Raw genomic sequence first — 18760 nt, forward strand, 5'->3', positions numbered from 1 at the left:
AGCAGCATAATTATAGCCTCACGGTTACATCACTGAAGTTATGCCCTATATTCCTTTATGCCAGTGTATCGGCCTTCCTCTGAGGAACAGAACCAGACCGCCACTCACGTTTGCCCCACGCACTAGTGAGGGAGCAGGCGCGGGACAGCCATAGGGTCGCCCGGCACGACGGGAGTGACCTATGTGGCAGCCACACCGCGACGGGAACCGGCTCCGTGAGTTACCCAGGGCGCCTTCTCCGCCTCTCCGCAGGTGCAACGCCCCCTCCCCGCCCGCCGCTGGCCTCTACCAAGCCGTGCAGTGCGCGGGAGGACATCGCGCCGGCTACGGCACTGCGGCCTTTTGAGTGAGAGTCCCGCCGGCCTGGGCTCTGTCTTCCCCTTCCCTTGCCCGCCCTCTTCCCCTGGCCACCTCCCCTACGTGTCGCCGTGGAACGGACCGAACCCGGAACTCAACGCTGCTGAGTGGCTGCGGAAGATGGAGGTGGGGGAGCCCAGCCTGGGCGGCAGGGCGGGCAGCAGCGCCGATAGCCTGGCAGAAGAGGAAGAGGATGATGACGAGGAGGCTCCTGCCAGCGGCCGGTCCAGCCGCACCTCGTCGCTGGTGAGCGGGCTGCTCACCGAGCTCTACAGCGCTGCTGAGGTTGCTGCCCCCTCAGGCAGCACTCGCTCCCGCGACCTTCGGGAGCTGCCGCAGCGGCCGAGCCAGGTCAAGTACCTGCGGCTGAAAGGTACAGCCTGCCCTGCCCAGTCCTGTCAGCCGCCCCGAGTCGCAGTCGGCGTGGCTGCGCCTTCCCGCTGCCACCTGGGCTGGGAGCTGTCCCTGTCGCCTCGCTTTCTTCCTCTGTGCCTGCAAGGGAGTCTTGCTTAAATGTTATAGTCCGCTCTCGCCTACCTCCGTGCCTAGGGACACCTGCACGCACGCGTGCGTATGTATGTGCATGGCCTCCTTCATTTGCTGTAGCAGCCTTTATGCATGGCCACCTGTCCCAGAAGCTTCCCGTTCAGTTGGCTGATACTCCATCAAACCAGGATGGCGTACGCTGCTCCTTCCCTCCTTTGTTTTGGGTGCCCTAGAGTGAAAATGGGGTCACCTGCTACTGGACTTTCTGTGACAGATTGGACAAGCTTTTGTGCTTCTGTAACTTTAGTGCTTTTCTTCACTTAGAGTAATGACTCAGTGACGGATTTTCCTTTTTCCTTGTCCCATTTTCCTTAAACTAGAAGAGATCCTACAAATACTCTGTCATAAGAGACAGCTGATTTTTCAGGTCTTTTTAGTTCTAGTGGACTCCCTACTTTAGTGGTGACTGTACAAGTCAGGAGGAATACAACTTCATTTGAAAAGAAAAAAAAAAATTAAGAAGAAGAAATAAACCTATAGATGTAGTTTTAGATCACCCTGCCTGGCACAAGTGATCATGAGTTCTACCTGAGCAGCAGGTGCTGAAACAGGGTAGAATCTATAAAAGGTAGCACTGTTTCAGCAGTGACTCCCTTCCCTTGCAATCATACCTTGCTTTTCACTACCCCATGACTAGCTGTCTTTTCAGCCTAACTTGTAATTTTCTTCAGGTATTACAGAATTACTGAACAAATGTTGCTATGGGTGCTGAACTGCTTACCATACTACTACTAATAGAAGCTTTTCCTGGATACAAAAATATTTTTCTCATTGGGTCAGGTTACCAAAGGATGGATTTTTTTGATTGACTTTTTTTTCTTCCAGCATCAGGGAGGGGTCATGGTGGGACTGAAAGTAATAGGATTTGAAAACTTCTTAGCTGCAGGGAACAGACAGCTGTTTAGATGTTTAGTGGCAAGCTGTACCAGGCTATTAGAAGGAAGAGCTGAAGAGGTCAGCATGTGACAGGCAAGACCCAAGCTTTTACTGCTGCACTGTGCCTCTAGAATGGGTTAGAGGACTCAGAAAAATTAATTAACTTCGATTTTCCCAACGACTCCCTTTTGTCCTGGACCTGAAGCTCACCACATAGGGGACAACAGGAGTATTAGAAGTAAGCTGAGAAGTAAGAAGTATAAGAAGTAAGCTGAGAGGTTTCAGTGAACTAAGGGGACCTGATGGCACCATGACTGAGCAGTGGAAATAGGGAGGCTGTGACTGAAGCCACCTAGTGCATCCGAATGAAGAGTTTCCCACTCAGAGCTCATCCTGGAGTTGCATTTCTAGCTTTGCAGGCAGCTTCCTAAATGTGTTCCTTGCCTTTGTCTATTACCATTTGCTTATTCCCTGTAAACATTTTCCACAGGCAGCCTCTGGAAAGTACTGTATTTAAAATTCACCCCTTGGTTGTATTAAAACTTACCCCGTGGTTGCACTACTGTAGCTATATTCTGGCTACATCTGCTACTAATTTTCCGATCTATAACAGTATAATTATTAAGATTCATACATTGTGCAATGAGTTGAAGTACTTTAGTTTAAAATAAATAGTTAGGCTCAGGTCCTTTAAATATTTATAAGTGGGAGTTACCCCAGTCAATAGAACTTGTAATTTATACAAAGTTTGCATATGTAAATGCCCATGGGGGAAGGCTCTTTGCGTGTCAGCTACAATAGGCTGGTGGTGAATGTCCCAACCTGCACTCACTGAAGTTATCTTCTCTGCTTGTTTCGGCAGATGTCGATGAATTAACAACTCTAAAACGAGAGCTGACTTACAGAATTTCTGTTCAATCAGCGAAGTTGCTTCGTCTCCTGAAGCAGAAGGACAGGCTTCTGCATAAGGTCCAGAAGAACTGTGATATTGTCACGGCTTGTTTGCAGGCAGTTTCCCAGAAACGAAGTAAGTGCTTTCTGTGTCTGTGTCTCCTAATATATGTTGTGTATTTTATTAGTGTGAGCACTATTTCAGTTAAGCCCTTGCACTTGATTTTAAAAGGCCAGGCTATGCTATTCCTTAGATGTGGCTGGCTTCCAGGGATGATGTTGGCAGCTGGGAACAGGCAAAGCTCAATTAGCTCAACTAGGTATGCTGCTGTGTCCTGGTGTGGCACCCATATTGTAGGTTGTCTGACAGGGCTTTTTTAGCTTTAATTCACGGAAAGCTCAAGTTGAATTAATATGGAGTGCATGCTGTGTGCGTTTGTATGGTTATAAGGGAGATGCTAGATGTGTAAATTCTTCTAACTGGAAACTCCAGGCAGCATAAGCAATCGTCTTCCCAGACAGTGTTTGTAGTGCATAACTCTCAAGTTGATTCAAGATGAGGAGTAGTAGTGAAAAGAAACCTACTTCCCTCAAACCTCTTTATCAGCACCTCTGATTTTTGAGCTTTCAGAGAGGGTGCATGGGAGAAAGAAGAAACATTCTTCTTTAGTCTTTTCTTCCAGCACAATGAAACTTTTTTATTTGACTTGGCAATGTTGTCATCTAAAGATAGGCTGAAGTGCTTTTGTTACTTCTGCTAAAATGAAAATGTGTGATGTCTTATGTAAAAAATAAATACCTTTAGAAAGGACATGTGAAAATAACCTAATGTTCCCTGTCTTATTTTTTCATTAACATGCAGCGTGACAGGTACAGAAAAGTACAGGTACAGTAAATAAAGCATGGTCTTTTCACAAGAATTCCTCTAGGAGCTTTGAAGTGCATGTAAAAAATGTATTAAGAGAATCTTACTGTAGTGGCATGTGCTAATGTAGTTTAGTTAAGGGGTTTTCTATTACCATAAAACTTACTTTTTAAAGCATTTATAAGTGTTCCTTTGTTTTACTTAAGCCTATCATGAAAGTTCTTGGCTGTCATGCACTCCCTAGGATTATTTCATCTTCTCACCTACTCTTTTCCTTTCTTATCATCAGCTTGGTAATTGAGTCCTCAGTGCCATTAAAACTTAAGCATAAACTCCTTTTAAGTGAGAGTACTTGTATTTTGCACGTGTTTAAGTATCTACAAGATTTGACCGTGAATTCTGAAGAGCTGAGCGTCCTTACATTGTTTGTTAGGTAAAAAACAATTGCCTGAAAGGGATCATAGAATTGTCAGGGTTGAGAGGGACCTCAAGGATCATCTAGTTCCAACCCCCCTGCCATGGGCAGGGATGCCTCACATTAGAGCAGGTTGCTCAGAGCCCCGGCCAGCCAGGTCTTAAAACCTTCCAGGGATGAGGCTTTCACCACCTCCCTGGGCAACCTGTTCTGGTATCTCACCACTCTCATAGTGAAGAACTTCTTCCTAACATCCAGTATGAATCTACCCATTTCTAGTTTGGCTCCAATCCCCCTAGTCCTTTCACTACCCAGGATCCTAAAATGCCCCTCACCAGCTTTCTTCTAGGTCCCCTTGAGATACAGGAAGGCCACAATAAGGTCTGCTCATTGTCTCTGCCTGTGGCAGGGGGGATTGAAACTAGATGATCCTTGAGGTCCCATCCTACCCTAACAATTCTAAATGCACTTTGGTCAGAAGGCTATGGATCTGCTGTGGGAGGATAAATTGTACTGCTGGATGCACACTAGAAAGAGTACACTGTGCTGTAAGACATATAAATGATCAGTTTAATTTCAGTTATACTTTTGAACTCAAATTTGAATAAATTATCCTGTGTAAGCAGTAAGAGAGAAATCACATTGCTGGCTTGATGGCAAACATGGCTTCTAGGCACACTCTTTTCTTACTTCTGTGGTTATTGACTTATTTGGAGTAAAACTGTTTCAAATCCATTTTAGAAAGCAGGGTGCTTTAATGAGCTTAATTACATCATTTGAGAAAAGCAGGATTCAGTAAAAAATACAGGTTTTGCAGTTCTCATCAAAATAATGTGTAAAAGACATTCTTTGGTCTCTTTCTATATTTTCTGTAGTGCCAGCTTGCTTATATTACTAAATATATTTTGACTGATCAAGTTGCAAACCAGAAGTTCATGAATCACAAATTTTGACTGCTTGTCATTTTAGTTTAAAAGAAACCCAAACCATTTATTATTCCATTCCATTCCTATTTCCCTCTCCTCTCCTCTCCTCTCCTCTCCTCTCCTCTCCTCTCCTCTCCTCTCCTCTCCTCTCCTCTCCTCTCCTCTCCTCTCCTCTCCTCTCCTCTCCTCTCCTCTCCTCTCCTCTCCTCTCCTCTCCTCTCCTCTCCTCTCCTCTCCTCTCCTCTCCTCTCCTCTCCTCTCCGAACCTCTCCTCTCCGAACCTCTCCTCTCCTCTCCGAACCTCTCCTCTCCGAACCTCTCCTCTCCTCTCCGAACCTCTCCTCTCCTCTCCGAACCTCTCCTCTCCTCCCCTCCCCTCCCCTCCCCTCCCCTCCCCTCCCCTCCCCTCCCCTCCCCTCCCCTCCCCTCCCCTCCCCTCCCCTCCCCTCCCCTCCCCTCCCCTCCCCTCCCCTCCCCTCCCCTCCCCTCCCCTTCCCTTCCCTTCCCTTCCCTTCCCTTCCCCTATTCTATTCTATTCTATTCTATTCTATTCTATTCTATTCTATTCTATTCTATTCTATTCTATTCTATTCTATTTTTCTGTTATTCTGTTGTTATTATTTTATTTATTATTATTTTGTTTATTATTTAGCTCAATTGTAACTTGGTCTGGCTGGAAGCAAGCAGAAATGCTTAATTCTGACATGATATCAAATAAGATGAGGTTATATAAACAGAAAATTCATTAATATTCTCTTGTGCTTGTAATGGAGGCATGTTTATTTATTTTCCAAATTCCACAAAAGATGTCATGAATGTGGTACTGTATGGCTATGATACTATGTACCTGTAATATCTTTAAATAGAATAGTATAGAGTAGAATTAACCAGGTTGGAAGAGAGCTTTGAGATCATTGAGTCCAATCTATCATCCAACACTATCTAATCAACTAAACCATGGCACCAAGCACCCCATTCAGGCTCTTCCTAAACACCTCCAGTGATGGTGACTCCACCACCTCCCTGGGCAGCACATTCCAATGGGCAATCACTCTTTCTGTGAAGAACTTCTTCCTAACATTCAGCCTGCACCTCCCCTGGCACAGCTTGAGACTGTGTCCTCTTGTTCTGGTGCTGGTTGCCTGGGAGAAGAGACCAGCCACCACCTGGCTACAACCTCCTTTCAGGTAGTTGTAGACAGCAATAAGGTCTGCCCTGTGGCTTCTCTTTTCCGGGCTAAGCAAGCCCAGCTCCCTCAGCCTCTCCTCACAGGGCTGTGTTCCAAACCCCTCCCCAGCTTTGTTGCCCTTCTCTGGACACGTTCCAGCAAGCCAACATCTTTCCGAAACTGAGGGGCCCAGAACTGGACACAGCACTCGAGGTGTGGCCTAACCAGTGCTGAGTACAGGGGCAGAATGACCTCCCTGCTCCTGCTGGCCACACTGTTCCTGATGCAGGCCAGGATATCATTTGCCTTCTTGGCCACCTGGGCACACTGCTGGCTCATGTTTAGCCTACTATCAACCAGTACCCCCCAGGTCCCTCTCTGCCTGGCTGCTCTCCAGCCACTCTGACCCCAGCCTGTAGCACTGCGTGGGGTTGTTGTGGCCAATGTGCAGAACCCAGCACTTAGATGTGTTAAATCTCCTGCCCTTGGACTCTGCCCATCTGAAATGGGTCTCATGCTGTGTTCATAAAGACTTGGTATTCTGTTGTAAACCTTTTTGAGAGACTACAATTAAAGATAAGCATTATTCTTATGTTATTTCAACATTGCTTCTCTGAGATAACAGCAGACACATTACCTTTCTAGTTTCTGCTTTCCTGGTTTGGTTTGAGCACAGCCAGTAGAGGGAGACAGAATATTTTATTTCTTGCAGAGGCAGAGGTGTGTCTCTGCTTTTCATAGGTTGGTGGCTTTTTTATCCTTCCCTTAAACATGGAGAGTTGCTTTACAAATACTGGGTCAAACAATAATTGAATGAAAAGATTTAGTCAGGCTGTTAAATAAATGCTGCTCACAAAGGTAGTAATGGGTTCTGTACGTGGAGTAGTTGAAAAATGTTGACAAAAGCTTCTTAATTATAGCTGAGATCATTAATTCCCTCATGCTTGTGAGGGTTATTTGGAAACCCCTGACTGAGTAAACTGGTTGTTTTGGAGTCCCAACTACAGGAATTCTGAGGTTTATGTCTATATTTAACTGGCAATGCTTGTGATCTCTGAGTGCACCTTAACTAGATAGAAAGAAAGCCAGTAGAAACTGGCATCATCTTGGCACAGAATGGTACCCTGTGCATTCCCAGGGAGGAACAGGACTTCTGGTAAAAGACCATCCTATAATGTCTCCTTAGCTTCTGAGAGCTTGTTTTTACAGCATTAACTTTTCTCACAGGGTATGGAACTCGCTCAGAGTAAGCTGGGAAAGCCTTGCCTGATGTTGTATTTATCTGAGTTGATTAAGAGTGTTCTGGGCAAGATCCCCATCATCAGGTGTCTCTGGATAAGTGCAGCTTAGGTACATAAAAAAAGTACCCAGAGAACTAGATTAAACTTCTGGTTTTCTCCCCTTGCTCCCTCCAGAGTTGCTCTTTAGTTTCAGTCCTGCCACATCTGTGTATTCTGTGCCATCTTCTACATTCCCCCCCACCCCCCCTTCCCCTTTTCTCTCTCTTCATTAGCTTTTCTTACTATATCCCAGCCCTTGAATCTTGTACTGTTCCATTTTCCCCTTCCCTACATCTTTTCTACCCTCCAGTGTCTACTACCAACTCTCAATCAGGCTGCTCCCCATTTGTGAGTTTTCTTCACATTGTTCCATGGTCCCTTTTCTATATTCTTCCTCATCTTTTTCCTGCATGCACTAATTATCTACTTGCCTACTTTCTCCATCCCTCCTCTCCCCTCAATATTCCTTACAAACCCAAAGCAGACATTCTCAAATGTTAGTTGACAGGATGAATGTGTATAGCAGGAACTATTTAATGGATCCATCGAAAGTGGACTCCTCCTTTGATGCAGTAAAAATAGCAGGTTTGCTTCTTAGGGAGTCTGATTTCCTGTGAGTCTCCTCTGGAGACTTTCAAAACCCTCCTGGATGCATTCCTGTGTAGACTACCCTAGGTGATCCTGCTTTGGCAGGAGGGGTTGGACTTGATCTCTGGAAGTCCCTTCCAACCTCTAACATTCTGTGATTCTGAATCATCCTCAAATGACTCAACTGGCTGCATGGGTGCTAAGGAATTTGATCCTTTAAAATGCTGGTGTGACTTCTGGAAATCCATGCTTAATAAATGTTGCTTGTGGCTACTTCCTAATGAATTGTTTGCAATTTATTTCTGCCTCATCTTTGATCTTCTACCTATTGATGGGGAAAGGGAAATGAACTTGAAAATGTCATGGTCATCTCAAGTTATTTATTTAAGCTGTTGCCAAAGGTAGGCTGAATTTTCTTCAAAGTCATTGTAGCAGTACATGTGCACAGTCTCAAGCTGCACCAGGGGAGGTTTAGGCTAGATATTAGGAAGAAATTCTTCATAAAGAGTGATTGGCCATTGGAATGAGCTGCCCAGGGAGGTGGTGGAGTCACCATCACTGGAGTTGTTTAGGAGGAGACTGGATGGGGCACTTGGTTGCATGGTTTAGTTGATTAGATGGTGTTGGGTGATAGGTTGGACTTGATGATCTCAAAGGTCTTTTCCAACCTGGTTAATTCTATTCTATTCTATTCTAAATAAATAAAATACTGATATTTTTAAATCATTGCTATTTTCATCAAGCATTTATGCTGCATAGAGTGAAGGCTTTCTGTGTTCCTTGTGACTCGAGATGTGGAGGTGGACTGAGGATTATTTAGCAAGGATTTTGTAATCCATTCTATGTCCTGTGCTGGTTTGTAAGGATTGAATTAATGGGAAAGAACTCTAACTAGGGATGATGGAGCTTGGCTCAGTGGGGATGATAGCTGTGTGCTTGCTCTGTGAGTTGCGTGGGCTCACTGGGCAGTGATTCTTTTCATCTGGATAAAGTTCAGCTGCCAGTCCCTTGGGTGCATGAATGAAGATGACCGTAGATGAAGTGCAATCTTACCTGGTTATCAACTTCTTCATTGTTATCAAGCATTATTAGTAAATGTGTGGCCCTTAAAAATGTTACTTGAAAGAGTCAGCTGTAGTGGTGAATCTAAAACTAAATGCTATTTCATTCAACTTCAGCCACCTAAGATTTTGGGAAATCTGAAAGCTTATTCCATTGCAGTGGGAGCCTGGACTGAGAAGGATTACTTTCCTCCCTGGAGATGGTGGTCTGCCAACAGCAGCATGCATTGCTGTACACCAGCCCCCATTTTCAGTGAGCAGGCATGTGTGACATTTAGGATTTGCTAATGTAAATGAGATAGGGTGTGCTCATATCTGTTAGTGACTCTAGGGAAAGAAGATAAAAGTGAGTGTTATCAAGCTCACACCAGCAGTATGGAACGTTGAACAAGATGTCACTTTGCAAGGGAAACACTTTGTGCTTTTAAATGTCATTGAGAGTTTACTGTCATAGTGTTGTATGTGGTTTGGAATCTTACCAGCATGAAAACTTCCACCTCTGTATTAAAGGCGGACAACTAGTCTCTAATAATGATACAATCCTGGGGAGTTTCTAGGTATTGAATTTCATGGCTACTTTCTTTTAATGAAGATCTTTAAACTGGTCTTTGAGCAGTGCAGCCAGGATGCCTAGTCTTGGAGAAGCAGTGTGAATGGAAGCAGTTTGATAGAGCAGCAAGTCAGTAGAATTCTGGTACAGCATTGTACTGCTCTACTGCCTCTCATGGGATATTCCTCTAGAGAACTATCAACTACATTCCCAGAGTGCTGCTGTTGGGATAGAATAGAATAGAATAGAATAGAATAGAATAGAATAGAATAGAATAGAATAGAATAGAATAGACCAGGTTGGAAGAGACCTTCAAGATCATTGCGTCCAACCTATCATCCAACACCACCTAATCAACTAACCCATGTAACCAAGCACCCTGTCAAGTCTCCTCCTGAACACCTCCAGTGATGGTGACTCCACCACCTCCCTGGGCAGCCCATTCCAATGGGCAATCACTCTCTCTGTGTAAAACTTCCTCCTGACCTCCAGTCTGAACCTCCCCTGGCGCAGCCTGAGACTGTGTCCTCTTGTTCTGGTGCTGGCTGCCTGGGAGAAGAGACCAACCTCTGCCTGTCTACAACCCCCCTTCAGGTAGTTGTAGACAGGAATAAGGTCACCTCTGAGTCTCCTCTTCTCCAGGCTGAGCAATCCCAGCTCCCTCAGCCTCTCCTCAGAGGGCTTGTGTTCCAAGCCCCTCACCAACTTTGTTGCCCTTCTCTGGACTTGTTCCAGCAAGTCAACCTCCTTCCTAAACTGAGGGGCCCAGAACTGGACACAGTACTCGAGGTGCGGCCTAACCAGTGCAGTGTACAGGGGCAGAATGACCTCCCTGCTCCTGCTCCTGCTGGCCACACTGTTCTTGAGCCAGCACACAGAGCATGGATGTTGTAGAGTTGATGGATTTTGACATATTTGGTCACTTCATGAGCGGTATCATTGGTAAGGCCTACAGGGAGAGTCCACTCCACTTCACTGTCTCATCTTCAGGATGATCTGTGCTGGCCTCAGAAAGCTGACTGATGTGTGAATCCTTAGAAGCCCTTGGCTGGCTAATTCAGAATGCTTCAACTGACTGCCGCCTTCTCTTGCTGAGATTCTCCACTCTAAAAACAAAGCTGTGCAATAATTGTAAATTGGAACACTGCCCAATCACTTTCCTTACAAACTCAGCTAATTGTGTGATTGTGCAGATTTGGTATCCTTTAGAGGCCATTTTGGGGCTAATTTCAGTTTCTTGACTGAAGACAAAGTAAAATATCTTTTTCTGGAGTAAAAAGGAGATGATGATGATAATGATGACAGTGATGATGATGATAGAATCATAGAATCAGTAAGATTGGAAAAGCCCTCAGAGATCATCCAGTCCAACCTATCACCCAACACCTCATGACTAGCTAAACCATGGCTTCAAGTGCCATGTCCAATCCCCTCTTGAACACCTCCAGGGACAGTGACTCTACCACCTCCCTGGGCAGCACATTCCAATGACGAACGACTCTCTCTGCCTCTCTCTGTGAAGAACTTTCTCCTCACCTTGAGCCTGAACTTCCCCTGGCACTGCTTGAAACTGTGTCCTCTTGTTCTGGTGCTGGTTGCCTAGAAGAGACCAATCCCCTCCTGGCTACAACCACCCTTCAGGTAGTTGTAGACAGCAATAAGGTCTCCTCTGAGCCTCCTCTTCTCCAGACTAAACAATCCCAGCTCCCTCAGCCCCTCCTCACAGGGCTGTTCTCAAGGCCTCTCCCCAGCCTTGTTGCCCTTCTCTGGACATGTTCAAGTGTCTCAATGTCCTTCTTAAATTGTGGGGCCCAGAACTAGACACAGGACTCAAGGTGTGACCTAACCAGTGCTGAATACAGGGACAGAATGACCTCCCTGCTCCTGCTGGCCACACTATTCTTGATGCAGGCCAGGATGCCATTGGCCTTCTTGGCCACCTGGGCACACTGCAGGCTCATGTTCAGCTGGCTGTCAACCAGTACCTCCAGGTCCCTTTCTGCCTGGCTGCTCTTCAGCCACTCTGGCCCCAGCCTGTAGCACTGCATGGGGTTGTTGTGGCCGATGTGCAGTATCTAGCACTTGGACTTGTTGAATGCCATTGTGTTGGACTCTGCCCATCTGTCCAGCCTCTCAAGGTCCCTCTGGAGAGCTCTCCTACCCTCTAACTGATTGACACCTGCTCCCAACTTGGTGTCATCTGCAAATTTACTAATGGTGGACTCAATCCCCTCATCCAGATCATGAATAAATATACTGAACAGGATGGGGCCCAACACTGATCCCTGGGGCACACCACTAGTGACTGGCTGCCAGCTGGATGTGGCAGCATTCACCACCACTCTCTGGACTTGGCCCTCCAGCCAGTTCCTAACCCAGCACAGAGTGTTGCTGTCCAAGCCATGGGCTGACAGCTTGACCAGGAGTTTGCTGTGGGGGACAGTGATGATTATTATTATTGTTTGGCCCAAGTGTACCTTGGTCTTTTCCCTAGAAAGAAATAAAGAAGCTGTATTTGGTGTCTGATTTGGTCATATCTTGACTGAAAAGTTCTTGTGCTCTGTGCCACTACATAATACCAGATTCAAAACACGGCAAGAATTCAGAAAAGTACAGAAGCTGGAGTCCTCTTTTGGAGGAAAGTTCTGCTTTAAGAATACAGCAGCTAAAATATCTTGTTCCAGCATGAAATAATGCACCCACTCACAACAATCAGTTGCTTATGAAGCAAAATTCTGAGAGCTTGCATTTTGAACTAAAATGCTTTGTTCAGATTTTGACACCTCACCCTTTTTCATTTCGTCTTATGTAACCATTTTCAAGTAAGATGTTACAAAAAAAAAGAGTAAAAAGAGTCCCATTTAGCATTTGGAAATATGCTTTTATCAAATAACAGCATTCTGCTCTGAAGGATTTTTCTCTCCACAAACTGGAATTTTATGGCAGAGCTTTCCAGTAAACTGGTTCCAACTAACTTGTTTACTGAGATCTTCCTGGGAGCATGCAGCCAGCCACCTCTGCTGCTCGCTCCCTGGTTGCTCAGCATTGGGATTGCCATTCCTATGCAGCCCGCAAAGCCAATCAGATCCTGGGCTGCATCAGAAGTGTGACCAGCAGGGCAAGGGAGGTGATCCTCCCCCTCTGCTCAGCTCTGGTGAGACCCCACCTGGAGTACTGCCTCCAGTTCTGGAGCCCCTATTACAAGAGGGATGTGGAGGTGCTGGAAGGTGTCCAGAGAAGGGCCAGGAGGATGATCAGAGGGCTGCAGCACCTCTCCTATGAGGACAGACTGAAGGAGTTGGGGCTGTTCAGTCTGGAGAAGAGAAGGCTCCCAGGTGACCTCATTGTGGCCTTCCAGTATCTGAAGGGGGCTACAAGAAGGCTGGGGAAGGACTTCTCAGGATCTCAGGTAGTGATAGGACTAGGGGGAATGGAATGAAGCTGGAGGTGGGGAGATTCAGGCTGGATGTGAGGAGGAAGTTCTTCACCATGAGAGTGGTGAAGCCCTGGAATGGGTTGTCCAGGGAGGTGGCTGGGGCCCCATCCCTGGAGGTGTTTAAGCCCAGGCTGGACAAGGCTCTGGCCAGGCTGATCTAGTGTGGGGTGTCCCTGCCCACAGCAGAGGGGTTGGAACTAGATGATCCTTGTGGTCCTTTCCAACCCTGACTGATACTATGATACTATGATAATATGATACTATGATACTATGATACTATGATATATTTTCCTTCTGCATCTTTAGGGATTATATGAATCCTTCCTTTTCCATGTCACATACCTCATACTATGTATGCTGCTTTGTCCTTAACTTTCACAACTGATTACCTCCATCAAAAATGTCTCCCTGTCCCCCTCCAAACAAGTCACAGAATCATTCATGTTGGAAAAGACCTTCAGGGTCACCAAGTCCAGCCTACTCTACAAGGTTCACCCCTAAAACATATTTTCAAGCACCACATCCAAACCACTTTTAAACACATCCAGGCTTGGTGATTCAACCACCTCCCTAGGCAGTGTATTCCAATGCCTGACCACTCTTTCCCTGAAATTGTTTTCCTAATGTCTGGTCTAAATCTACCCAGTTGCAGCTTAAGGCCATTCCCTCTTGTTCTATCACCAATTACCTGTGAGAAGAGACCAGCACCAACCTCTCCACAACATCCTTTCAGGTAATTGCAGACAGCAATGAGGTCTCCCCTTAAGCCTCCTCTTTTCCAAACTCAACAGACTCAGCCCCTTCAGTCACTCCTCCTAAGATTTATTCTCCAAACCCTTCACTCTCATATTCCATGACTGGCTAAAACTTGTGCAGTTCTTGAAAATGGCTTTTATCATGGGCTCCTTCAGCTAAATTCTTCAGGATTTAGCAAAGCTAAACGTCATGGTAGCTGCTTCAAGCAGTGGCAGTACCCAGAGGGAGGATTGCTTTTGCTAAAAGCCCTGAGTGTGTGTTCAGGATCCCATATACTTAGAGTTCCAGTCAGCAGGAGGTATATGAACCTACCTGACTGGCACTTTTTAAAGCATTCTCCTGCAACCTTTAATAGGATGTGGGCTGCGTTCAAAATTGGGGTCACTGCTGCAGATAAATTCCTGGGGACCTGCTACCTCCTTCAGGAATGTGCTTTCTGCTTAGCTTTCTGCTGCTCATTTTCCAGTTCAGTGAGTTGCTGTGTCTGGAGGTGTGGGGGTTTCCTAGGAAAGGGTGATGCCAAGGGTTCAGGATTAGGTGGAAGCTGAGCAAAATGAACAGTTGACCCCAGGCCCTTGGCTCTGAGAGGAAAGAGCCTTCAGCTGCCTGTTCTATTTTGCCTCTGTGACCATTTGAGGCTGTACCTTTAAGAAAGGGACACTATGGCTGAATGTTTTATAAACAAAAGACAGGTCTAAAGGAATTTCATTGGTAGATTGGTAGAAAGCAACTTTAAGTTTTGAGTCCAGCTGAGACTTTCCTCAGTTCACTTTCCTTCCTCCCTTTTCGCAGCTTGTCCGCTTCTAGGCTCTCTGCCAGACTGACCTTGGACTGATAAGCATGAGGCCTACAAACCTACTAACATTTTGCTCTAATTTATAACTGCTTTTAATTAACAACTGCTCCTTTCCTCTCTTTCTAACCCTCTTTGGGGAAAAAGGGGAGAGAAGGGGGTACGGGGGGGGGGAAACCCTCCTCCAGAAGGGGAGGGGGGGGAATTTTGTTCCTGTATTACTTTGCTGTATATTTCTGTGTATATATTGTAAATACTGTAAATTGTGTATATATACCCTGTATTCTCTAATACTGCTTGTAAATACAGCATTCCTTTGCTCCTCTGGCTGTGGCTAGCTGTGGTCAATTTTTTGTCCTCCCTTTGTGGGGGGGAGAAGGCTGGGCCTTCCTCTGAAACCCACGACAGCCTCTCAAGCCTCACACTTAGCCCTAAATGTGCCTCACACAGAAGCAAGTGGCTGCTGAGTCCCATTTCTGTATAAAATGTGAGCTTTGTGATATTTAAAGCCATAACCCTGCAGCCTTCCTTCTCCCTCTCTTTGAATACTTGTTCTGGGAAATGACAGACATCTGGGGTGAGGGTGAAGTGGAGCTAAATTGACCTGTCTAAAATGTGTGGTGAAGGCATGTTCTTGTAGTTGGCTTTAGCTGCTAAGGTGAAATGGATACCGCCTCAAATGGTCACAATACCCTGTAATAGTTACATGAGGTGGTGAGAGCATCAGCCACTGATTAACTACAACAGTTTTCTTTCTCTGCCTGCCTCCCAGATAACTAGAATAAACCTTTATTTAGAATAAACCAAACCAGGTTGGAAGAGACCTTCAAGATCATCACGTCCAACCCATCAACCAATCCAACCCACCCAAACAGCTAACCCGTGGCACCAAACACCCCATCAAGTCTCCTCCTGAACACCTCCAGTGATGGTGACTGCACCACCTCCTTGGGCAGCCCATTCCAATGGGCAATCACTCTCTCTGTATAGAACTTCTTCCTAACATCCAACCTAAACCTCCCCTGGCGCAGCCTGAGACTGTGTCCTCTTGTTCTGGTACTGGCTGCCTGGGAGAAGAGACCAACATCCGTCTGTCTACAACCTCCCTTCGGGTAGTTGTAGAGAGTAATAAGGTCACACCTGAGTCTCCTCCAGGCTAAGCAATCCCAGCTCCCTCAGCCTCTCCTCATAGGGCTTGTGTTCCAAGCCCCTCACCAACTTCGTTACCCTTCTCTGGACACTCTCCAGCAAGTCAACCTCCTTCCTAAACTGAGGGGCCCAGAACTGGACACAGGACTCGAGGTGTGGCCTAACCAGTGCAGTGTACAGGGGCAGAATGACCTCCCTGCTCCTGCTGGCCACACTCTTCCTGATGCAGGCCAGGATGCCATTGGCCCTCTTGGCTGCCTGAATGCACTGCAGGCTCATGTTCAGCCTACCATCAACCAGCACCCCCAGGTCCCTCTCTGCCTGGCTGCTCTCAGCCACTCTGACCCCAGCCTGTAGCACTGCATGGGGTTGTTGTGGCCAATGTGCAGAACCCGGCACTAGTTCTATAATACTTTTAAAATGTAGAAATTTGATGGGATAGTAACATCTGAATGTGATTAAAATATAAAGAAATTATTATTGCAGAATAAATACTTAATTGCTTATCTTGGGTCTGAACAGGAAATTCAGCAGAACCTTCTGTAAGCAATCTGGCTGCTGAATCTAGGCCCAGTTTGCAAGAGAAAATGCAGATTGTTCAGTATAGGAATGTATAGATTGCAGAATCAGTACCAAATTCTTGCCCTGAAACATTTTGTCGAGGATGTTGTCAATGCCCTTTGTTGCTGTGCTAGCAGCTGTGACAACAGTGAAGTGGTTGAGTTATTTTTGGTATGTGTACAACTTTGAGGTTGACTGTTTGGCTTTTTTCCCCCTATTCTTCCGTGGAACTGTAATCCTGTTGCTGTCGCTAAGTGGGAGCTGACCTCACAGGATTAGTTTTGTGATGCATGTAGAGTTTTGAGTGTACAGAACTACACTTTTCACAGCTGCTGTGCTGTTACATACTAAATTGCCTGGATAAAGTGGCTCTTTAACACAGTGATATCTTATTTGCCTAGTGTTGCAGTAACTTTGGAAGGTGGGATTTGATCAGTTCCAACTGAGGGGGCATGTGATCACTCAAAGGAAGGATGCTGCTGTTAGAACAGTGTGTTCTCTGTCTCCAGTCCTTGTCAGTCAGTCATGATATCAGAAATAACACTGTTCCTTCTGCTCATTTGCAGTTATTATTCAGATGGATACCTAATCAGAAGTCAAGTTTGGCTAGCCTCATAGTTCCCTGAAAAACTGGGAAAGCAAGGCTTTTATTTAGTCACCCTGTTACTACTTGTGACAAGATGAGAGGGCATGGCCTGAAGCTATGCCAGGGGAGGTTTAGGTTGGATGTTAGGAAGCACTTCCTCACAGAAAGGGGAACTAGAGACTGGAATGGCCTGCCCAGGGAAGTGGTGGAGTTGCTGTCCCTGGAGGTCACAGAATCACAGAATCACCAAGGTTGGAAGAGACCTCAAAGATCATCAAGTCCAACCTGTCACCACAGACCTCATGACTACTAGACAATGTCACCAAGTGCCACGTCCAATCCCCTCTTGAACACCTGCAGGGATGGTGACTCCACCACCTCCTTGGGCAGCACATTCCAATGGCGACCGACTCTTTCTGTGAAGAACTTTCTCCTCACCTTGAGCCTAAACTTCCCCTGGCACAGCTTGTCTTGTGTCCTCAACCCACTCCAGCCCCCTGTGCCTGCAAGAGTGGGATGCATGGCCTGGCTGAGCAGATGGCTCAGCATGCAGGTCTGGGTTGAAAACTGTCATGTGCTTTGCTGTGAGGCATTGTCAATATCAAGGTAGAACCTACAGTTCATTCCTTTCACTGGGAATTGATGAGAAAGGTGACTGTACAGCCAGTGCTGCCAAACACCACATGAGAAGGAATGATGTGTGAGAAGTGCACCTGAGTGCATTTGTATTTCACGAATCCTTTAGACACTTCTGAAGCGTGGCAGATCCTGCTGGATTCCTGCCGGTAGAGAAAAGCCATGGCACCTATGGCAAATGTTGGGCAATGAAGATGTCAGGGTTTATTTGTGTGTAAAGGCTGACAGCAGGGATGGCTGTCTTAGCTGCATGACTATAATACCATGTCATTACAATCTTTAATCTTCCTCTAACAAGCTCTTGGATGTGGAAACAGTCTGAGAGAAAAGGTTGTGCAATTAGATTGTATGTATATTCTTTCACAGTTGCCCAACTTAGCTCTACCTCCTCTTGCATTCTTCTGGCAATTGCACTTAAGTACAAGTAATTGCACTGTTCTTTTCCTAATGAAATGCCTTTTTCTTCTTCTTCTTCTTTTGAGTAACCTTTGTGAACTTGTGGAAGGGTTAATGGGAGTTCACTGAAAATGCCCAAGAGGGTACATGGCCTCCAAGTAACACAGATGCATTTTCATCTCCAAATATGGCCCATGCTAAGCATTCTTTGGTTCAGTTAAGTCTTTGAAGAAAAGTTTTCCTGGTTACTGAAGATCAAATGCAGGAGAACAGCTGCTTGGGATAATTAGGGCTAGGAATAGACTGAATTATGGAGCATCAGGCAATGCTAGCAGCTATGTTTCTGCAGCTTGGTGAGATAAGCTTGACATTTAAAAACAAGGTGCTAAAAAAGTGGGCTGTGGACTTAATCTGCTGGGATCAATAGTCCTGCTTATAATTCTGTGATGGAGCAGCTCTGGAATAAGAGTTAAATCAGAAGCTGTTAATAACCTGCATTTGACTTATTGAGCAGTAAATGAGTGCTCCTCACATACCCTTGAAATTTGCCAAGGAAGTCAAGTCTGTGTGGTATCTCCGTTTTGTATTATCTTACTATTAACACTTTGTAAAAGAAGGTCACACAAACCTATTAGTTGTATCTCTTTTCCCAGGGCAAATTGGAAACCTCTTTTCACAGCAGTAAAGCAACTCCTAAATTTAGTTCCCTAGAAATTGTAGTTATGTCCTTTAATCACAGCAACCTGGTACTGATTGATATGTTTTCCCTGCCACTCATATAATACATGTGGCCATGTTACAGAGCATGAACAGTTTTTGGTTCTTGGGTTGGATTAGGCATTGTTGAAGGCTGACAGTTTAATATGGGATTTTAGTTGTTTGGGGGTTTGTTTTGTTTTGTTGTTTTTAATATGTTACTGTTCA

At 45.7% G+C, this 18760-nt stretch overlaps 1 protein-coding gene across 1 annotated transcript in view; it reads left to right on the forward strand.

The window, feature by feature from the left end:
• The first annotated feature begins 302 nt into the window (after window positions 1-302).
• TBC1D30 (TBC1 domain family member 30) overlaps window positions 303-18760 on the forward strand; it is a 76818-nt gene continuing 58360 nt past the window's right edge. The window contains 2 exon segments of the mRNA XM_068170521.1: window positions 303-730; window positions 2642-2806. Coding sequence (XP_068026622.1) covers window positions 478-730; window positions 2642-2806 — 418 coding nt within the window. The 5' untranslated portion in view covers window positions 303-477.

This window comes from Melanerpes formicivorus, unplaced genomic scaffold (assembly GCF_026170545.1).
Source record: "Melanerpes formicivorus ecotype bairdi unplaced genomic scaffold, bMelFor1.0.p_v2 SCAF_3, whole genome shotgun sequence".
Lineage (NCBI taxonomy): Eukaryota > Metazoa > Chordata > Aves > Piciformes > Picidae > Melanerpes > Melanerpes formicivorus.